Here is a 19,558-nt window from a genome sequence, read left to right on the forward strand (position 1 = left end):
CTTAGCCGGGAAGGTTTCCCCAGATCAAGATAACATGTCCCTGAAACTTGTGCTGCCTGTTGCCTGGCGATTTTTGCTGAAGTCTTCGAGGATCGATAGTATCTGGCATCAGCGTGGATTGTTCAGCCTTTATGATTGTTAGATGAGCGTGAGTCTCACGCCACATATTTGCCTATGCTTTGAGATGCAGTCTCAATTAAAACGGATATGAAGGCGCTGGTGTGGATCCCTGGAGAGGGAGCGTTACTGCTTGATTCTGAAAGCTTAGGTTTAGCCCTGTCTCTCCAATTTGTTCCTGTTCCCTTTTCTTCAGTTATCCCAGCCCAGACCTGTTCAAACCCTCCATTTCTCCGGAATTTGTATACTATAATTGTCTCCACGATTCCCCTGTCACCAACTTACCTCCTTCTAGCCCATTGCATCCTATCGCCAGAGTAATCTTTCTAAAGATTGCTTGCCTGATGATCTTACTCTCCTCAGTAAAACCTTCCTATGTGTTCTCACATCACACACACGCACACACACACACACGCACCCACAGTCCTTGCAAGGTCCCTTCTCTTTACTCACTGCTTTCATCCGCTCCTTTAGCTGACCCTGAACTACAGCCACCTCACGGCACTGGTTTTCTTTCACCACGGCTTTCACGCCCTCTCCCTCTGCTTCTAGCTCTGTCTCCTCATGTCTTGTCTTCCTGTTGAATGTGTTTTACTTCTGCAGTCATCTAGGCTCGTGGATCCACTTCCAGGAGACACATGCTTGCAGGAAAAACAGAAACATAAAACACATAAAAGAAACAAACAACCATGAGGGAGAATCAGAAGAAATAAGCAACTGCCCAATCAGATAAAAATAAATGTAGATATGGAAGTCAATTTAGAACGACAGTTTGTTGTGTATGTGTAAAGAAATAAAAGATGGGAAGAATGGAAAGAATAAGATGAATTGCAGAAGTGTAAAAGAACACTGTCGAGAAGTTAAAAATGGATACCCTGGGATAAAGAATTCAGTGACTGCTGACATGGCAGATTAGACACAGGTGGAGAGAGACTCAGCAAATTAGAAGACAGATGTGGAATAAATAACGAGAATGCGCCACAGGGAGACTGAGAGGCAGGAAGTACGAAAGCCAGACCAAGGGGCAGGGTGAAGAGCGTGACAAGATCTCTGTGTCCGATAGAAGTTCTAGAAGGAGGAAATGTGGGAAGAAGAAACACTTAAGAGGTAATATATAGAAATTTCCCAGAATAGGGATGCCCGGGTGGCTCAGTTGGTTGAGCATCTGACTTTGGGTCAGGTCATGATCTCATGGTTTGTGAGTTCAAGCACCATGTTGGAGTTTGCACTGTTAACACAGAGCCTGCTTTGGATTCTCTGTCTCCCTCTCGCTCTGTCCCTTCCCTGCTTGTGCTCTCTCTCTCTCTCTCTCTCTGTCTCTGTCTCTCAAAAATAAATAAACATTAAGAAAATTAAAAAAAAAAAAGAAATTGCCCAGAATTGTAAAGTCACCAATCTTTTAGATTCAGGCAGTCTCTCAAAATCCCTGGGTGGGTCAGTCAGTTGAGCATCCTACTCTTGGTTTTGGCTCGGGTCATGATCTCACGGTTCGTGGATTCAGCCCCGTGTTGGGCTCTGTGCTCGTTGCTCACAGCACAGAGCCTGCTTGGGATTCTCTCTCCCCTTCTCTTTTCACTTCTCCCCTGCTTGTGCTCTCCCTCCCTCGCCCTCTCTCTGTCTCAAAATAAATGAATCCAACTTAAAAAAAGAGATGTTGATGGATAAGTTTAGCAAGAAAGGAAATGATTACAGAGGGCAGTTATGAGAGATGAGAATCTAATAGTTGGTGTGCAAATCTGATCACACATTTGAGCAGTAATAAAGCTGTATGTATGGCATTGGTGTGGAATGCAAGTTGGTGGAATGCAAAGAGGGAAGACCAGGTAGATTGACGTGAGGAACTGAAAAGAAACATGGAAAGGGGTGATCAGACAGAGCGTGCTGTGCTCCTTGCATTGTTTTGTGGAAGGAATTAAAATCTGTTTAATTGCAGACTTGGTTAAATTGTCAACCGGAATGCAGTGTAAAATTTTAAGGAGGCCCATGAGAAGAATAGTAATGGGGAGTATACATTCCAAACCAATGTAATAAAAAAAAAAAAAAAATAGAATAAGTCCGGGGGGAAATTTCAATCTATTCACTAGAAAGCAAGAAGGGAGGGGAAGAAAGAAAAGCTTTGGATACAATAGACAAATTAAATGCATAAAGTAAAATATACTAAAGTGATAAGGATATAGAGATTTGAGGGACGCCTGGGTGGCTCAGTCAGTTAAGCATCTGACTTCAGCTCAGCTCATGATCTCGCGGTTTTTGAGTTGGAGCCCCATGTGGGGGCTCTGTGGTGACGGCTCGGAGCCTGGAGCCTGCTTCGGATTCTGTGTCTCCCTCCCTCTCTGCCCCTCTCCTGCTCATGTGCATGCGTGCACACACTCTCTGTCTCTCTCTCTGTCTCTCAAAAATAAACATTAAAAAAAAAATTAGAGATTTGAATAAAGTAATTCCAGTTTTTATTTTTATGGGCTTATATTACATCAGACAGTATTATTCACAGTTTCAACCACATATAAAATATTTACTTTTTTATTTGACCAAAAAGCTAATTTTAACCGATTTCAAGGTGTTGTTAACATAAAAGTAAACGAAAATTCCCCAAAATGGAAAAGAAATAATGCATCTCGATTACAGAAGCCCACGTGGTGCTGAGTTAGATAAATGGAGGACAACAGTGGAAATTGTCAAATGAAAATAGTGGAAGTGGAAAAACAGGGAAACACGGTCCCAGGTTTGGCCACCGAAGAGAATGACGTGAACTGATTTGCTATAAGGGAATGACAGTTTGCTTGCTGTGGAGCAGTAATCAGAAATGAAAGGAAGGGCAGAGAGAAATAGAAGCTAGGAGGGAAAATAACTTTTATGCTAGAAATTTGCGGTCGAACTGTTACGTAAAACGCCGTAAGACATGAGTGGGGAGCATGACAAGGGAGAGTAAACTCTTACTAATCTTCTTTGGGAAGTAAGTAAAATTTAGCCCTGGATGTTGTTCAAAAGGAAGTATTGCGTTAAAATAAAGGATAATCAGTGGAAGATGAATTAAATGTGATATTGTGCATGCTGTTCGACGTCCTGAAGCCGACGTGCCTCTTTAGGAAAAAGTCGTGTTTTCTGCTTCATGTTTTGCTACGATCGTATGCTTTTATTCATTCATTTGTCTCTTATCTGATATCGAGAGTATTCTTCATTAAACAAAGGAAATGTGTTTATGCTTGAGAATGGGTGAGTGGGGTCATTTAAGTGTGTGGAGGGTTTCATCTAATCTCTTTTCCTTTTCTTTTCAAAGTTTAGTTATTTAATTTGAGAGAGAGAGAGAGAGAGAGAGAGAGAGAGTCGGGGGAGGGGCAGAGAGGGAGAGAGAATCCCAAGCAGGCCCTGAGCTGTCAGCACAGAGCCCGACGCGAGGCTCGAACTCATGAACCATGAGATCATGACCTGAGCCGAAGTTGGACGCTTAACCGGCTGAGCCCCCCAGGCGCCCCTAATCTCCTTTCCTTATGCACTGCTGGCAGAGTTTCAGTGACAATTGCAAAAATGACAATTGGTAGCACTGGTGGGTCTGGGTGGCACAATTTAATTCATGCTCGTCACACCTTACCAGTATACTGGTTTCAGCAATTATTATTGGTGATAAGTTACTGGGACATTTTTCTATGGGTGATTGAAGTCTTGAGCTATGTCTCATCTTTTAGAAGAGAACAAAATATTAGATTTTATCATGCATTTTGCTGTTAAAATCTGGAGTTCCCTGAGGGTTAGCAGATTTGTGTCTTGTATAAACTAATTTTAGGTTGTGTGGTTTTATATAATGCTTTACATGGTGCAGAGAGAAGAGTCAGGTTTATAAAAGAAAAGGCAGTGTCTATACATGGTATAATTCAGCGCATGCTGTGAATTTTAAATTTCTACTTGCTCCTGAATTAAAACATTTCCCCTCCTTTTTGACACGAGTGCTATATATGTATCAGCACAGCCTGGAGGGTTAGTAGAAAAACCCACCCTCTTTGGGTACATTTTTTAAAGAAATGTTTAGTTGCACCCTGTGAAAATAACACCAAGTAGATATATTATGTTTATAAGTGTATCTAATGAGATATCTGAGAATGTCGTGCTTTATTCGGTAGTAATCTCAGTTTTATGGGTATGTACGTGCACTCAACACACACGCGCATGCATGCTCCCTAAAAATGATTGGATTTTCCACTCGTGTAACAGCAGTGGCCTCTAGTTTTGAATAAACATGAACAATTAAAGCAAATGATTGTTTTATGGAAATTTTTTTGGCAGAGACCCAAGTTTCCAGCGAACTGTTACTATTTACATTTAAATAATTTCTGGGTAAACATTACATTAAACAGCAATGCTGTGATATACTAGAACCTCGGTAGATTTAAACCACAAAATATTTAACAGTGAGTGAATTGTATTAAAACTTTAAGGTCTGAATTCCATACCGCTTCTAATGCCATAATATCAAAACCTTTCTTTCTCCCCCCCCCCCCCCATATATTTTGTATACATTCTTGGAACTCTGCAAAGAAATTACTGTCCTGTGCTCCCTGCCCCCCGCCCCCCCAACAAAATGGGAGAAACGGTATTTTGTGGAGGAATGATGTACAAACACCCGTGCTTCGGATGCATTGACTGTGCTCCCCTCCATCACCTGCAAACCCCTTTTGAACAACTGTCCTTTGTTAAGTCTCTGAGGGGAAAGAAGAAGGGAGGAGGAAGCCGAGGAAGGAGCAGAGGAGGGAGGGAGGGAGGATGGGTAGAAAAGGCAAGTGTATCCAAATTACAAAACGAAGCTTGTGACCAGACTTTTCCCTGAGGTCACACCAGCGTTTTGAACTTCCCAGTCGGTTATTTCAAGCACAAAATACATACTTACTTGTTTATTTAATGTTTGTTTATTTTTCAGAGACAGAGAGACAGAACACGAGCAGGGAAGGGGCAGAAAGAGAGGGAGACGCAGAGTCCCAAGCAGGCTCCAGGCTCTGAGCTGTCAGCACAGAGCCTGATGCGGGGCTCGAACTCACGAACCGTGACCTGAGCCGAAGTCGGTCGCCACCCAGGCGTCCCAGGAAATACGTATTTCTTTACAATGGCGTGTATTCTGTTTCTCATTCTTATAAAACAGTGAGTCTTTAGCTTGGGAATATGTTAGTTATTTTGTTCGTATTGTTTTAAATCCTTTGCAGTGAAAATGCCCAAACACCAAATATTCTTTCCAAGATAGTATAAAAAGTTCTCATGTAACCTAAGTCTTGTCCTAAAAATCCAACTATTTGTTACAATATTTATGGATCAAATATGATAGCACGTTTTTAGGATTTTTTGGTTACATTTTGTTAAGTTTTTAAAAAACTCATGCAAAAGTTTTCAATTGTTTTACAATCATGTAGTCTCAGGGAATTAAATAATTTTGGGGGCGCCTGGGTGGCTCAGTCAGTTGAGTGTCTGACTTCGGCTCAGGTCATGATCTCACGGTTCATGGGTTCGAGCCCCGCGTCGGGCTCTGCGCTGACAGCTCGGAGCCTGGAGCCTGCTTCGGATTCTGTGTCTCTCTCTCTCTGCCCGTCCCCTGCCTGTGCGCTCTCTCTCTCTCTCTCTCTCTCTCTCTCTCTCAAAAATAAGCATTAAAAAATTTAAAAAACTTGTGCTTCCAATGTTCAGTGGAGAAAATTGAGAAACTTTACAAAGTTTGCCCAGCGTTTCAAAAGAAATCACTCCTCACTCAAGAAATGTTTATTAGGCATTTGCTCCAGGAAGCAGTTCCTCTAGAAGCAGCGTTTATAGAATGAAGCTGTGTGATCTTGTGACAATTACAATGCTTTGGTAATTCACGGGAGCAATGCGCAAACAGAAATATTAAGAATATTGAGAATCAAGGCACCCCGGATTGCCCTGTGACCATTTTAACAAGGTGAGGATAGTTTGTGGGCCATCAGACTCTGCCCCTTGACCCGGCTATTTCAGATTGACGTGCGAGCAGTTGGTTCTCGAGCTAATGAACTGTGGGCAAGCTAAAATCTTTTCAACCTGAACATTTAGGGCAAAATCAATGCCCACACGAGCCTACAGCTTTGTTTCTCACGTGCGTCTTTCCGGGCAGTAGCTCGATAGGGTTTCAGACTTTTGAGAGGGTGTCTTCTGTGCTGCCCGCTTGCCCATCCTGGTTAAAATGCTACCCGCCGAACAGGACACGGATGCCGGGGCTGTTCACGGGCAAACAGGTGGCCACATGGAGACGCCGTCCCTGCAAGGGAGGCTTTCTTGCACAGCAGAGATGGTGTGAGTTTCCTCCTCTGGAGAGCAGAGGAGGATTTGTGTCTGCCTTGAGGACACAAATACCATCGGTTGTATCTGAAATACCCTGCTTTGGTGGGGCTCAAAACTCACTACATTAGAGTTTCCCGGGGTGGGGCGTGGGGAATGCCCGGTTTTTTTTATTTTTTATTTTTGTTATTGTATTTTATTTATTTACTTACCTGTTTTTAAATATTTATTTTTGAGAGAGAGAGACACACACACACGCACATGCAAAGCACGAACGGGGAAGGGGCAGAGAGAGAGAGAAGGAGACACAGAATCCCGAGCAGGCTTCAGGCTCCGAGCTGTCAGCACGGAGCCCAACACGGGGCTCGAACTCGTGAACCTCGAGATCGTGACCTGAGCCAAAGTTGGATGCTTAAGCGACTGAGCCACCCAGGTGGCCCAATGTTCTATTTTTATTTTTTAAGTTTATTTATTTATTTTTGGAGAGAGAGAAAGCAGGGGTGAGGGTGGGACAGAGGGAGAAGGGAGAGAGAATTCCAAGCAGGGTCCACGCTGTTGGTGCAGAGCCCGATGTGGGGCTCGAACTCGTGAACCATGAGACCATGACCTGAGCCAACATCAGGAGTTGGATGCTCAACCGGTTGAGCCCCCCACGTGCCCCTGAGAATGCCAATTTTTAAAATGTCCCGGGTGCTTTTCACTGGTGTTCTAGTTTGGTGACTTGCTCACTGATGTGTAAGGGATTAGTGGGTCCTGCCTGGGGTCTGGGAGAAGCCCCAGCAAGCACCGCGTGGGACCCCTGCCACCTCGTAGCCAGAGCACCTCTGTGTCTCTGGGGGTCCTGTCGGGGAGCCACGTAATTTCACGTATGAAGACAGGTCTTGTGGGCATCAGTGTACGAGAGACTAATTGCTCTGCCCGTTCTCCCCCCCCCCGCCCCCGCCCGAATTGTATTGCACAAAATCATATGATCTTGACCCATCAAGAGATGTCACTTTCTTCTAATTCAGGGATGTTCTTTCCCTTCTGGAATTTCTTCCTGAAAGATACCTGGGTGTGGCGAGTTACTGACTCTCACTGACACGCCGTGTCTAAGCAGGAGCTAGAATGTCTCCTGCAACGAATCCTTCCTGCGCTGTCTCCACAGGCTGGTGGGGACCCCTCTCCCCTCCTCGTGTTTGCCTGCGTCCCTCTGTGACACGCCTGTCCCACACCCCGCGCGGAAACGCATGCCCTGTCTCTCAGGACGAATTTGGCTGCCTCAGTGTTGCAAGCTCAGTATGCGTCGGAGAGGAACCAGGGCTTAGATACGGAGACTTAAGAAAGTTTTTCTCGGGACTGGGTGGCTCGGTGGGTTAAGTGTCCGGCTTCGGTTCAGGTCCTGATGTCGTGGTTCGGGAGTTCGAGCCCCGCGTCGGGCTCTGTGCTGACAGCTCGGAGCCTGCAACCTGCCTTGTATTCTGTGTCTCCCTCTCTCTCTGCCCTTCCCCTGCTTATGCTTTGTCTCTCCCTCAAAAATAAATAAAGATTAAAAAAATTTTTTTAAGTAAGAAAGTGTTACTCCAACTCGTGGCCGATTTAATTCAGCACACATTGACCACGTGGCAGGCACGGTGCTGGAAGCTGAGGAAATAAAGACAAATACCGGTTCTCTACAAAACCTGCTGACCCCGTAGGAGAACGGGGTGATTCATGAAAATGGCACCACGTGTCATTTTTAGAACCACAGTTGTCATTGGTGCCTTTTGCTGAATGTCAGTTTTCAGGGGCCTTGGTGGATGATAATTGGGACTGTTAAAATTTTGCCTTTCAAACGGGTCCAAATTCTCGGCTCCTTTAGGGTGCGGAAGCAGGGGAATCGGGGAGGAAACTGAAAAGTTCTCTCTCCAGAGCTGTGATTCCTCTGAGGTTCGGAACTCACGCAGCGGTGCGTGCTTTTAAAGCCAGGAAGGAATAGACTTGATCCTTTCGGTTGCCAGGCCAAGTGCCAGGGCTGAATTTCACAAAGGGCCTTCTTGACGGAGAGCTGGAACAAAGTCAGTGTAAGGATGAAGTGTTTATGTCCCTCTTCAGGGAACTTATTTGAATCACAGCCTTGATTCTTAAGTGAATGCTCAGCTGTTGATACAAAGAGCCTTCGTTGTCTAATGGACACTAGTTTTTAGAGCAGTTTTCTGTTCACAGCAAAATTAAGCAGAAGGTACAGAGATTTCCCGTATCTCCCCTTTGCCCCCCGCACATGCACAGCCGCCCTCGTTATCGACAGCCGCTATCAGGGGGTTCATTTATTCAAACAGATGCCCTGGGGTTGCTACGTCATTACCACCTAAAGTTCACCCAAGTTCGCGTTCACTCTTGGTGTGTATTCTGTAGCATTTGCCAAATGTGTAATGTCACATACCCCTCATCGCTGTGTCACACAAAATCCGGTGACCACTTCCTGAACACTGACAACTGCTGACCTCTTTACCGTCTCCATAATTTTGCTTCCTCCAAAATGTCGTCGAGTTGAAGTCAACCTGGATATAGCCTCTCCACATGGCTTCTTTCACTTAGAAATAGGCACTTAAGGTTCCTCCATGTTTTTTTCATGGCTTGACAGCTCATTTCTCTTTATTGCTGAAAATGCTTCATTACCTGGTTGTGGCACCCAGAGGTTTTTTGTTTGTTTTATCCATTCACCTACTGAAGGATATTGTGTTTGCTTCCAAGTGTTGGCAATCAGCGAATCAAGCTGCTATAAATCACGTGTGCGTGTTTTTGTGTGGACATTAAGTTTTCAACTCCTTTGGGCACATACCAAGGAGTACACTTGTTGGGATGCGTGGCGGGAGTATATTTAGTTTTGTAAGAACGTGCCAAATTGTCCTTCCAAGAAGGCTGTGCCATTTTGCATTCCCACCGGCAGTGGATGAGAGTTCCTCTTGGTCTACGCCCTTGCCAGCATTTTCTGTTGGCGGTGTTCCAGGTGTTGGCCGTTCTGATGGGTGCGTGTTGGTATCTCATTGTTTTAATTTCCATTTTCCCTGATGACGTATCATGTTGAGGCTCTTGTTATAGGTTTATCTGACATCTGCGTATCTTCTTTGTGGAGGTGCCTGGAAGTCGTTGGACCATTTTTGAGATGGAGTTTTTTTGTTTTGTTTTTGTTTTTTTTTAATTGTTGAGTTTAAGAGTTTTTTTTTTATATTTTGGACAACAGCTATTTGTCAGATGTATCTTTTTCATATACCACCTCACGCCGGTCAGAGTGGCTTACATGAACAAATCAGGAGACTGTAGATGCGGGAACGGGTGTGGAGAAGCGGGAACCCCCTTGCACCGTTGGTGGGAATGCAAACTGGTGCAGCCACTCTGGAAAACAGTGTGGAGGTTCCTCAAAAAATTAAAAATAGATCTACCCTATGACCCAGCAATAGCACTGCTAGGAATTGACCCAAGGGATACAGGAGTACTGATGCATAGGGGCACTTGTACCCCAATGTTTATAGCAGCACTCTCAACAATAGCCAAATTATGGAAAGAGCCTAAAGGCCCATCAATTGATGAATGGAAAAAGAAGATGTGGTTTATATAGAGAATGGAATACTACTTGGCAATGAGAAAGAATGAAATCTGGCCATTTGTAGCAACGTGGATAGAACTGGAGGGTATTATGCTGAGTGAAATAAGCCAGGCAGAGAAAGACAGATACCATATTTTTTCACTCATGTGTGGATCCTGAAACTTAACAGAAGACCATGGGGGAGCGGAAGGGGGAAAAAAGTTACAGAGAGGGAAGGAGGCAAACCGTAAGAGACTCTTAAATACTGAGAACAAACTGAGGGTTGGTGGGGGGGGGGGTGGGGGAGAGGGGAAAGTGGGTGATGGGCATTGAGGAGGGCAGCTGTTGGGATGAGCACTGGGTGTTGTATGGAAACCAGTTTGACCATAAATTATATTTAATATAAAAAAATAAAGTGCTAATCTAATTCTTTCAAAAAAAAAAAAAGAAAAGACTATCTTTTCTCCATTGTGTTGCCTTTTTCTCCTTTGAAAGATAAGGCAGCTGTATTGTGTGGGTCTGCTTCTGGGATCTGTTCTGTTCCACTGATCTGTTTGTCAAGTTCTTTTGCCAATAACGCATCATCTTGATCGCCGTGGCTTTGTAGTAAGTCTTGAAGCCGAGTGGTGTCAGTCCTCCAACTTTAACCTTGTGTTGGCTATTCTGGGTTGTTTTTTCTCTCCACGTAAACTTTAGAATCGCTTTGTTGATAGCCACAAAATAACTCGCGGGGATTTTGATTGAGACTGCCTTGGTTGATAGACCAAATTGGAAGAACTGACATCCTAACAGTATTGAGTCTTCCTATTCTGGAGTATGGAATATCTCTCCATTTATTTAGTCTTTTTCTGATTTTGTGCATCCGTGTTTATGGTTCTTCTCATATACATCTTGTACATATTTTGTTAGATTTATGCCCAAGTATTCCATAATTTTGGGCGGGCGTTAATGTAAATGGTGTGTTTTTATTTTAAATTCAACTTATTCATTAATGGTATATAGGAAACTATTTGATTTTGTGTGTTAACTTTATATCCTCTTGGCTTATTAGTTTCAGGGTTGTTGTTTTTTTTGTCAATTCTTTGGAATTTTCTACATAGATGATCGTGTCATTTGTGAACAACCACAGATTTCTTTCTTCCCGATCTGTATCCCTTTTATTTCCTCTTCTTGTTTCATTGCATCAAATAAGACTTCCAGTAGGATTTTGAAAAAGAATGGGACGTCCTTGTCTCGTTACTGATCTTAGTGGGAAAGTTTTAAGTTTGTCACCTTCAAGTATGATTTCACAGTAGGATTTTTGTAGATATCCTTTTTCAAGTTGAGGAAGTTCCCCTCTGTTCCTAGTTTAAGAGTTTTTACTATGAATACGTGTTGGATTTTGTCAAAATTTTTTTTGTGCATCTGTTTAAATGACTGATTTTTCTTGTTTAGCTTGTTGATGTGGTGGGTTAGATTAATTGCTTTTTGAATGTTGTTGAATCAGTCTTGTATACCTGGGATAAATTCCACCTGTTCATGGTATATAATTCTCTTTATACATTTTTGGATTCAGTTTGCTAATGTTTTGTTGAGGATTTTGCATCTATGTTTATGAGAGATATTGGTCTATAGGTTTCTTTTCTTGTAAAATCAATGATTGGCTTTGGTACCATGGTAATTCAGTTGTCATAAAATGAATTAGAAAGTATTCCCTCTGCTTCTGTCTTCTGAAAAATTTGTAGAGAATTGATACAATTTCTTCCTTAAATGTTTGGTAGAATTTACCACTGAAGCCATTTAGACCTGGTACTTTCTGCTTTGGAAGGTTATTAATTATAGCTTCAAATTCTCTGATAGATATAGGCCCATACAGATTGTCTTCCTTCTTGTGTGAATTTGGCAGATTATATCTTGTAAGGAGTCCATATCATCTAGATTATCTTTTTGTTTTGTTTTGTTTTGTTTTTATTAATATATGAAATTTATTATCAAATTTGTTTCCATACAACACCCAGTGCTCATCCCAAAAGATACACTCTTCAGTACCCATCACCTGCCCTCCCCTCCCTCCCACCCCCCATCAACCCTCACATACCATCTAGATTATCAAATTTGTGGGCAAAGAGTTGTCCATATTACTTCTTTATTAGCCATTTAATGTCCATGGGATCTGTAGTGATGTTCTGTCTTTCATTTCTGATACTGATAATTTTTGTCTTCTCTCTTTCTTAAGCCACCTTGGCTAGAATCTTTTACTGACCTTTTCAAAGAGCCAACTTTTGGTTTTGTTGATTTTCTCCACTGATTTCCTATTTTTAATTTTATTGATTTGTGTTCTAACAAGAAGACTTTTTCAAAGGTGATTTTGTGTATTTGAGTTATAGATTTTCTGGAAGTTTAAAGTCAGATCAGTAGGCAGGAAGCTTCTTTTTAAAAAAATTTTTTTTTAACATTTATTCATTTTTGAGAAACAGAGCATGCGTGGGGGAGGGGCAGAGAGAGAGGGAGACACAGAATTGGAAGCAGGTTCCAGGCTCTGAGCTGTCAGCTCAGAGCCCGACGTGGGGCTCGAACTCACAACGTGTGAGATCATGACCTGAGCCGGAGTCGGAAGCTTAACCGACTGAGCCACCCAGGCGCCCCTGGAAGCTCCTTTTATTAACAAATATCTGCCCAGCTACGTCTTACCTACCATGTGGATTTCAGAATTTGGAATATACTATTTTGTAATTTAAAATTTTCTCAAAAACACTTAAGGCATTTTACAAATGCTTTGATCTAAAAGTGGAAACACTACCAGTATGAATTCAGTCAGCTGGAGGGAACATGAGGTATAATTTCATCGTAAGAACAATGATTATTTCACATTCATACCTAATAATAGGTGCAGTTAATGGATATTAATTTGCTATATCGCATCACTAAAATTAATGGCAAGTTGTTTTTGTAGTGTTACTATTTGATTTACAATACACAGCGAATCCTTCAGTGCTGAGGAGTAATTTCCTAGGCAACATCTGGATCTCGATGTATTCATTCAACAGCTGTGATTCAATACAGTGAACATAAACCAAATCTTTGAGATAATTCATGACATACGTTATGATAAGAGAGGAAGCCTAGAAGTGAAAACAAAAGTGCTTCACTTTGGACTGTACTAATGGACAGGTGTGCAATTATTAAATAAAGTAGCCAGGAACTTGGAATAATGGGCCCTTTCTGACTTTGTTCTCCCAGAGATACAACTATATTCTATTATTGGGATGTGTAACTTATTGGAGCAGATGAGAAATCTGAAATCACCTCTGCTTTTCTCCACCTGAATTTCTAACAGGCTGGGCCATGAGGGTCATGCAGGTAACCAGCACAGACTGGTGTAGTTGTCCAAGCTCATGGAATGCCCAGTTGCTATTGCCAAGTAGAGACCCACATGGGGTAGTTGCAGGTCGGAGCAGACAGCAGCACACATTTTGAGGGGCACGTGAGGGGAGGGGTGGGTGAGATGGGGTGGAGAATTATTCAGGGGTCACTAGAGCATCCTGTACGCCATGCTTACAAACTTGGAATGTCCTACAGATTCTGGGGGCTCATTACCTCCTGTCCATGGTGTAGGTCTCTGAAGGTTGGAAACGGGCGCATGCCCCAGAACATTTGGCCAAGTTCAGAACTGTGGTCCAAAGTAGTGAAGACACGGATTGGGGATCTGCATGGATTGGGACTCTGTACGCATACACCTCGGGAAGGGCAGGAAGGTGGCCCTAGATGTTCTCAGAGGCCTTGATGGGCCACCAGGAATGGTGGATATTGGAGTGACAGACCAGCTCCAGGTCTTAGTCCTCTTGTGACAGAGAGAGATTCCCAGGTATCACCAGGCTCTACTGAGTCCAAATGTTCCTGCTGGTCCAGTGGCCAAGGGGCGTGGCATTGTGTGCATCTGGGCCTTGATTCAAGCTGCCCACTTGGGAAGGGCAAGTAGGGCCAGAAGTCCAGCTCCAGGGGACTTTGTGACTCGCTCTCTTGTCCGTTCCAGGGACTAGAGTCCGTTACGATATGTTCAAGTCCGAAAAACAAGCAGCCAGCAACCATGAATTTTCTGTGTTGAGGAATTGTTAATCTTGTCCAAAAGGTAATGCATCTGGGTGCCTGGGGGGCTCAGTCAGTTAATCATCCGACTTCGGCTCCAGGTCATGATCTCAAGGCTTGTGAGTTCGAGCCCTGTGTCGGGCTCTGTGCTGACAGCTCAGAGCCTGGAGCCTGCTTGGGATTCTGTGTCTCCCTCTCTCTCTGCCCCTCCCCCACTCTTCACACTCAGATTGGTTATGTCCCCCAGTTGCGGGAAGTTCCAGATTTCTAAGATTTCATCTGGAAAAAAAAAAAAAAGATATGAGTTTGAAAAACGGAAGCTGAAATATTGTTTTATAATTTCAGTCTAAGGCTGTTCTGTTGGTGAGACAAACAATAGGCTTTTGATTAAAATGGCATTGTAATAGGGACAACTACTGAGACCAGGTTTGAGCATTCCATAAATATGAATTTGTTATATCAGAATGCACACAAGGATGTCCCTAGTACTCTGATCCGAGTCATACATAAATCATGAACAATTGTGGCGTGTTTATTTTTTTTCCTCTAAAACACATGACAATGGATCATCGCCTTTCTGTTAGAATCCTTAAGCTTCTCTGAGAACGTAACCTTGAGTACATTTGGACCACTGACGGATGAATGCATTTCAAAATTAAGATTATTGCATAGAATCCTTCTTATGAATATGAGTGGTTATTCTGAAGGGAAATAAAATTACTTTAGCTTCTTTAACTGTAATATCCTCCGTCTATTTTCATATGTTAATTCTCATAAGCTCATTATTTGTACTCAAGTTGCTTCTCCCCCTAAGTGATAAGTAGTGATTCTTTAAAGTTGTTTTGCCATTTCACTTGTTAAAAGCCATAATTTGTGAATAATTCTTGTAGCTTTGAAACATTTCAGGGATCCTCTGGTTTTTTGGACAGAAATAGTGTTCATCAGATTGTTCATAAGAATGATACTCATTTAGTGGGATTCGAATGTCTTTTCATGATGCCAGAAAAAGAAAATGAAATTGGGTCTTGACACTTTTTTTGCTCCAGGAATCTTAGTAGAAAATAGAGACATTTCAGATTGAAAACAGCAGTTACTGGAGGTTTGGGATGACTCCTGAGCCTTTACCTTGCGTGGATGTAATTCAGTTAAAAACACACCGAATGCTTGGAAAACACTGTCCAAATCCACAGCCGCTCCTCTCCAGGTGCCTCATAGGATGTGACCACCTTGTTTTAGACCACACATATTCTCAAGATTAACTCTGTTGGAGTAAATTGGAACACCGTCTTTAGAAGCCTCTGAGTTAGACTAAATAAAGACAGTTTTAAAATAAATTTTATAAATTGTTATTCCAAAGGAAGGATTACATCACAAAAGCTATTACTTTTTTTTGTTTTTTTTAAAGACCAAGCTTCTTATGTCTTCTTTGAGGAAAGAATAAAAAAATGACAATACGGTTTGGAACTTTGAACATTGCCTTCCACATATACACGAAAGTGTCCTTCTAGAATATTTTGAAGGAGCTTACGAAGCGTTGACTTGTTTTACGATAGTTAGAATAATAAAAGCAAATACTTTTAACGCTCATAGCGGTCTTCTTAGTGTGTGACTCCCCATTGACAGTTAAGTGACTCCTTGCTGTACTGCTGGGGGAGTTGACTCCCCATGGTATAATTATGCACTATCTGCACAGTTATTCCCATTGAACTGATGAGAAAACTGAGGCTTAGGAAAGGGTGAGTGCCACCGGAAGAGTAGGCAGCCTGACCAATGCCAGCCCCACCCGAGTCTGGCTCCAAAATCTATGCTAAGTTGTCATTAGGTTTCCAGCTTAAGGGGAGACTGTAAGTAGCGAGATGACAGTGGTGCGAGTGGAGGGGGCTGACGGGGTAGCATCGGGAAAGACTCTCGAAGGAATCTGTGTGGCGGCCAAGGCTGGGAAAAGAGCAGGCTTCCCAAGACGGACGTTAATGGAAATAATCCTCTCTTGCTCTCAACCTTCAACGTAGTGGCGAGGCCCCCGGGACCTCTTTACGTACAGGCAGAATAACGCGGGCCTGGTCTGCTCAACGTGCTGGCATCCCCTGAGAAAGTTCTAGGCTAACACTCAAGTTAGCACTGTTGACTGTGAACTGTAGACAACCCCCCTCCTCTGGAATTTTCTGAAATATTAATGATGCCCCAGTAATAACAGCTTTGTACTTCCAGTGTGCACACCCATATATGTGTGTGTGTGTGTGTGTGTGTGTGTGTGTGTGTGTATATATATATGATTGGGAAGAAAGCTAATTATAGTGAAATGCTGATATCAATAAATTAGAAATTGTAATATAATAAGTCTCCTTAGTTATTAGCACATTAAATAACAAAATCCGGTGGTGAGTCGAATACTGCTATTTTGAAGTAATGAGAATCATAAATAATATTTCTAGATAGCCGTGACAACAATGACTGCCATAAAAATGTCTGTAACTTAGGATGGTAACAAATTTGTGGGCACTACTGAAAACATTGTGATTTGCCTGTATTCACGATTAAAGAAAACGCTGAATTTTAGCTAGAGGTTAATGAAAATGAAGGTGTCGTTTTTGTTTTTTGTTTTCTATTTGTCTTTATAGGCTTCTTAAATCCTATTTGTATTCCATGTTATGAACCAGGTCAGGCAGGGTTCCTTGATTCAGTGTGTCTGAAAAGCCCTCTTAGGCTTTTCATTGGACTTCTAATGAATCTTTAGATCAACCTGGGGACGACTGATCCTTTAAAAATACTGTCTTCCTGTTGGCGACGACTGGAGTCTGTATTTTATGTAATGTCTTTCAATACAGTTGTTATAATAATCCCCATAAATGTTTTTCAGTGTTGGAAGATTCATTCTTAGATACTTTATGTGTTTTGTTATTATTTGATATTCTGGTTAATTTATTTTCTAACCCTAGATTGAGTTTAAAATGAAATCGGTGTGGGATATCGGGCTATTAAGCTAGTCAGTTACTTTTGGATTTTCTACCTGCACAATCATATCATCTGGAAGTGATGACAGTTTCTTTTTTTGTTTTTTCCCAATTCTGTGCTTTTAATTTTTAAATGTTCTCTTATGTGCTGATAGGCCTTTCAGAGAAGCATTCAACAGAAGTGGTGATGCCTATTAAAATCTTCTTTTTGATTTTAAAGGAAATTCTTCTAATAGTTCCCCATTGAGGGGCAGTGGGCTGGAGCCAACTTTTAGCAGCTAGCAAGAGCCAATCACTAACTTCTCATGAATTTTGTTAAGTCAGCTGTTAAAATACAGCCATCATTAAAGATGAAATGATAGGAAGTTACAATTAAGTAAATCATGTTAAAAACAAAGGTAAATTTTCCAAACACACAACTTAATTACTTAATTTCATGGCCTTTTCCTATTTATTATCTGTGCGCTGGATGTTGTTTCTCTATCTTGTATTTGCATATGGTGGAAATACTATCTAATGACGTGACATGTGTGAACCTCTTTCCAATTCCATGATTGATGATGTCACGTTGACAGCTTCAAAGTGGCCACGATGGGAATCTTTGCCCCACGGAAAATGGCCAAGGTTCCCAATCAGGGCTTTTATTTGCTTTAAGAGACCGTGGTTGTACGTTTACTAACACGTTTCTGCTTAAGGCTGATGTTTGTTTGCTGCAGGGTCTCGCATTTTCTTAGCCTGCCAACTAAAAAGAAAAGAAAGAAGGAAGGACAGGAGCAAGGGTGGGAGGGAAGAAGAGAGGGAAGGAGAGAAGAAGACAGAACAGCCTCGAGCAGTGGGTTAACCTGAACTTGGTATTTTCCGCACAGATAGCTGTGACGCCCCGCTGGCATCCACCTTGCCTCGAGCGTCCTTCAGCAGCTCCTCGGAGCTGTCCAGCAGCCACGGCCCTGGGTTTGCAAGTCTTAATCGCAGAGATGGTGAGTCTGATGCTGTCTTGTTGCTAATCCATCATGATTCTGCCTCAGAATAATTATTCTTCGTTAATATTCATTCTTGCGGTTCAAAAAGTAATTGTATCGCAGTTTAATGAAAATGAGGAAGCAGGTTCAACATGTTATCATTTTGCTAGCTCCCTTCTTCTTTAGTATTAATCTCTTTTGTTTGTTTTGACATCTCCCTTCCCTGTTGGTTGCCAGCAAATGGTCGTAAATGAGGTTCAAATCAGAAGGGAATTATTGGAGGCTCTAGACTATTTCCTATTTTATCATCCCTTTTTAGTTTTAGAACACTCTGGATGGGTGACTAGTCAAGTATGCTTCTCATGAGTAACTAAAACAACGAGCGAATGAGCCAATGTCACAGGCACTGGGGAACACTTAACAAGCCACTGCCTGGCATCCGTGCCATGTGAAGCTGCCATGGGATCGTGATGGGGAAACGGTTCCATCCCAGGACGTGGCCTGGCAGGTACCTGGGTGACAGGTCCTGTTGAAAACAGATTCCCTTCCTATCGGTGGGAAGGGAGCTAATGGCTTTCTTTTTTGGAGATGCATTCATTCACTCTTGCTTCTTGAGTGTCACCGATTAAATTACTTTTTATCTTTTGCACAAATACTAGTTCAGTGGATTAAATAAGTTAATAAGCACACTTAAAAATCAAATATTTTACTACCTTTTCAAGGGATAGATTAGCGGTACCTGGCTAGCTCAGTCAGAAGAGTGTGTGACTCTTGATCTTGGGGTCATGAGTTTGAGCTCCCATGTTGGGTGTAGAGATTACCTAAAAGTAAAGGGATAGATGCATTTTTTGGTGAGATTAATTCAGAAAGTAAAATTTTATTTTATTTAAAAAAATATTTTTTAAACGTTTATTTATTTTTGAGACAGAGAGAGACAGAGCATGAATAGGGGAGGGTCAGAGAGAGAGGGAGACACAGAATATGAAACAGGCTCCAGGCTCTGAGCTGTCAGCACAGAGCCCAACGTGGGGCTCGAACTCACGGACCGTGAGATCATGACCTGAGCTGAAGTCGGACGTTTAACCGACTGAGCCACCCAGGCGCCCCAGAAAGTAAAATTTTAAATTAACCGTGTCCCTTATAAGTGTAAAGTCTGCAGATATTACTAAGGAACTGAGTATTTTTCTCCCTTCCTTTGGTATTTCTAAGATCATAGTTTAAGTATAGCTTGAATTTTATTATGTCCTTAAAAATCAAGTGTGGGAACCCAGTAAGTGGCCAAACAGACTGGAAGGGCGGAGTAAGGACACAATGAAGACTTTTGGTGAGTTTAGGGTGGGAGAGCATGCCCGCTGTTGACCCGACGACCACCTTCATGGCCGTTTACTGTGAAGAAGCATTTCTGGCCAGATATTTACTCCTCCAGATAATTACAAAGCATCATTCATGATAATTTTTAGCATTCCAGTAAAAATATCTTCTCATTTGAAGCTAGGTTCCAATTAATAATTAAATAATCAGAGGCACCTGGGTGGCGCAGTCGGTTAAGTGTCCAACCCTTGATGTCGGCTCAGGTCGTGATCTCACTGTTTGTGAGTCTGAGCCCCGAGTCGGGTCCTGTGCTGACAGCATGGTACCTGATTGACATTTTCTCT

At 42.4% G+C, this 19,558-nt stretch overlaps 1 protein-coding gene across 3 annotated transcripts in view; it reads left to right on the plus strand.

Annotated features, from left to right (window-relative positions):
* Nucleotides 1–19,558, plus strand: part of LOC123592539 (contactin-associated protein-like 3) — a 193,955-nt gene that overhangs the window by 15,081 nt on the left and 159,316 nt on the right. For 2 of the 3 annotated variants that reach the window (XM_045467707.1, XM_045467705.1), the window contains exon 2: nt 17,811–17,921. The exons of the other annotated variant lie outside the window; for it this stretch is intronic. In XM_045467707.1, the coding sequence (XP_045323663.1) occupies nt 17,811–17,921 (111 nt within the window). The remainder of the gene's footprint in view (nt 1–17,810; nt 17,922–19,558) is intronic. 3 annotated transcript variants of the gene reach the window in all.

Source organism: Leopardus geoffroyi, chromosome D4, assembly GCF_018350155.1.
Source record: "Leopardus geoffroyi isolate Oge1 chromosome D4, O.geoffroyi_Oge1_pat1.0, whole genome shotgun sequence".
Taxonomy (NCBI): domain Eukaryota; kingdom Metazoa; phylum Chordata; class Mammalia; order Carnivora; family Felidae; genus Leopardus; species Leopardus geoffroyi.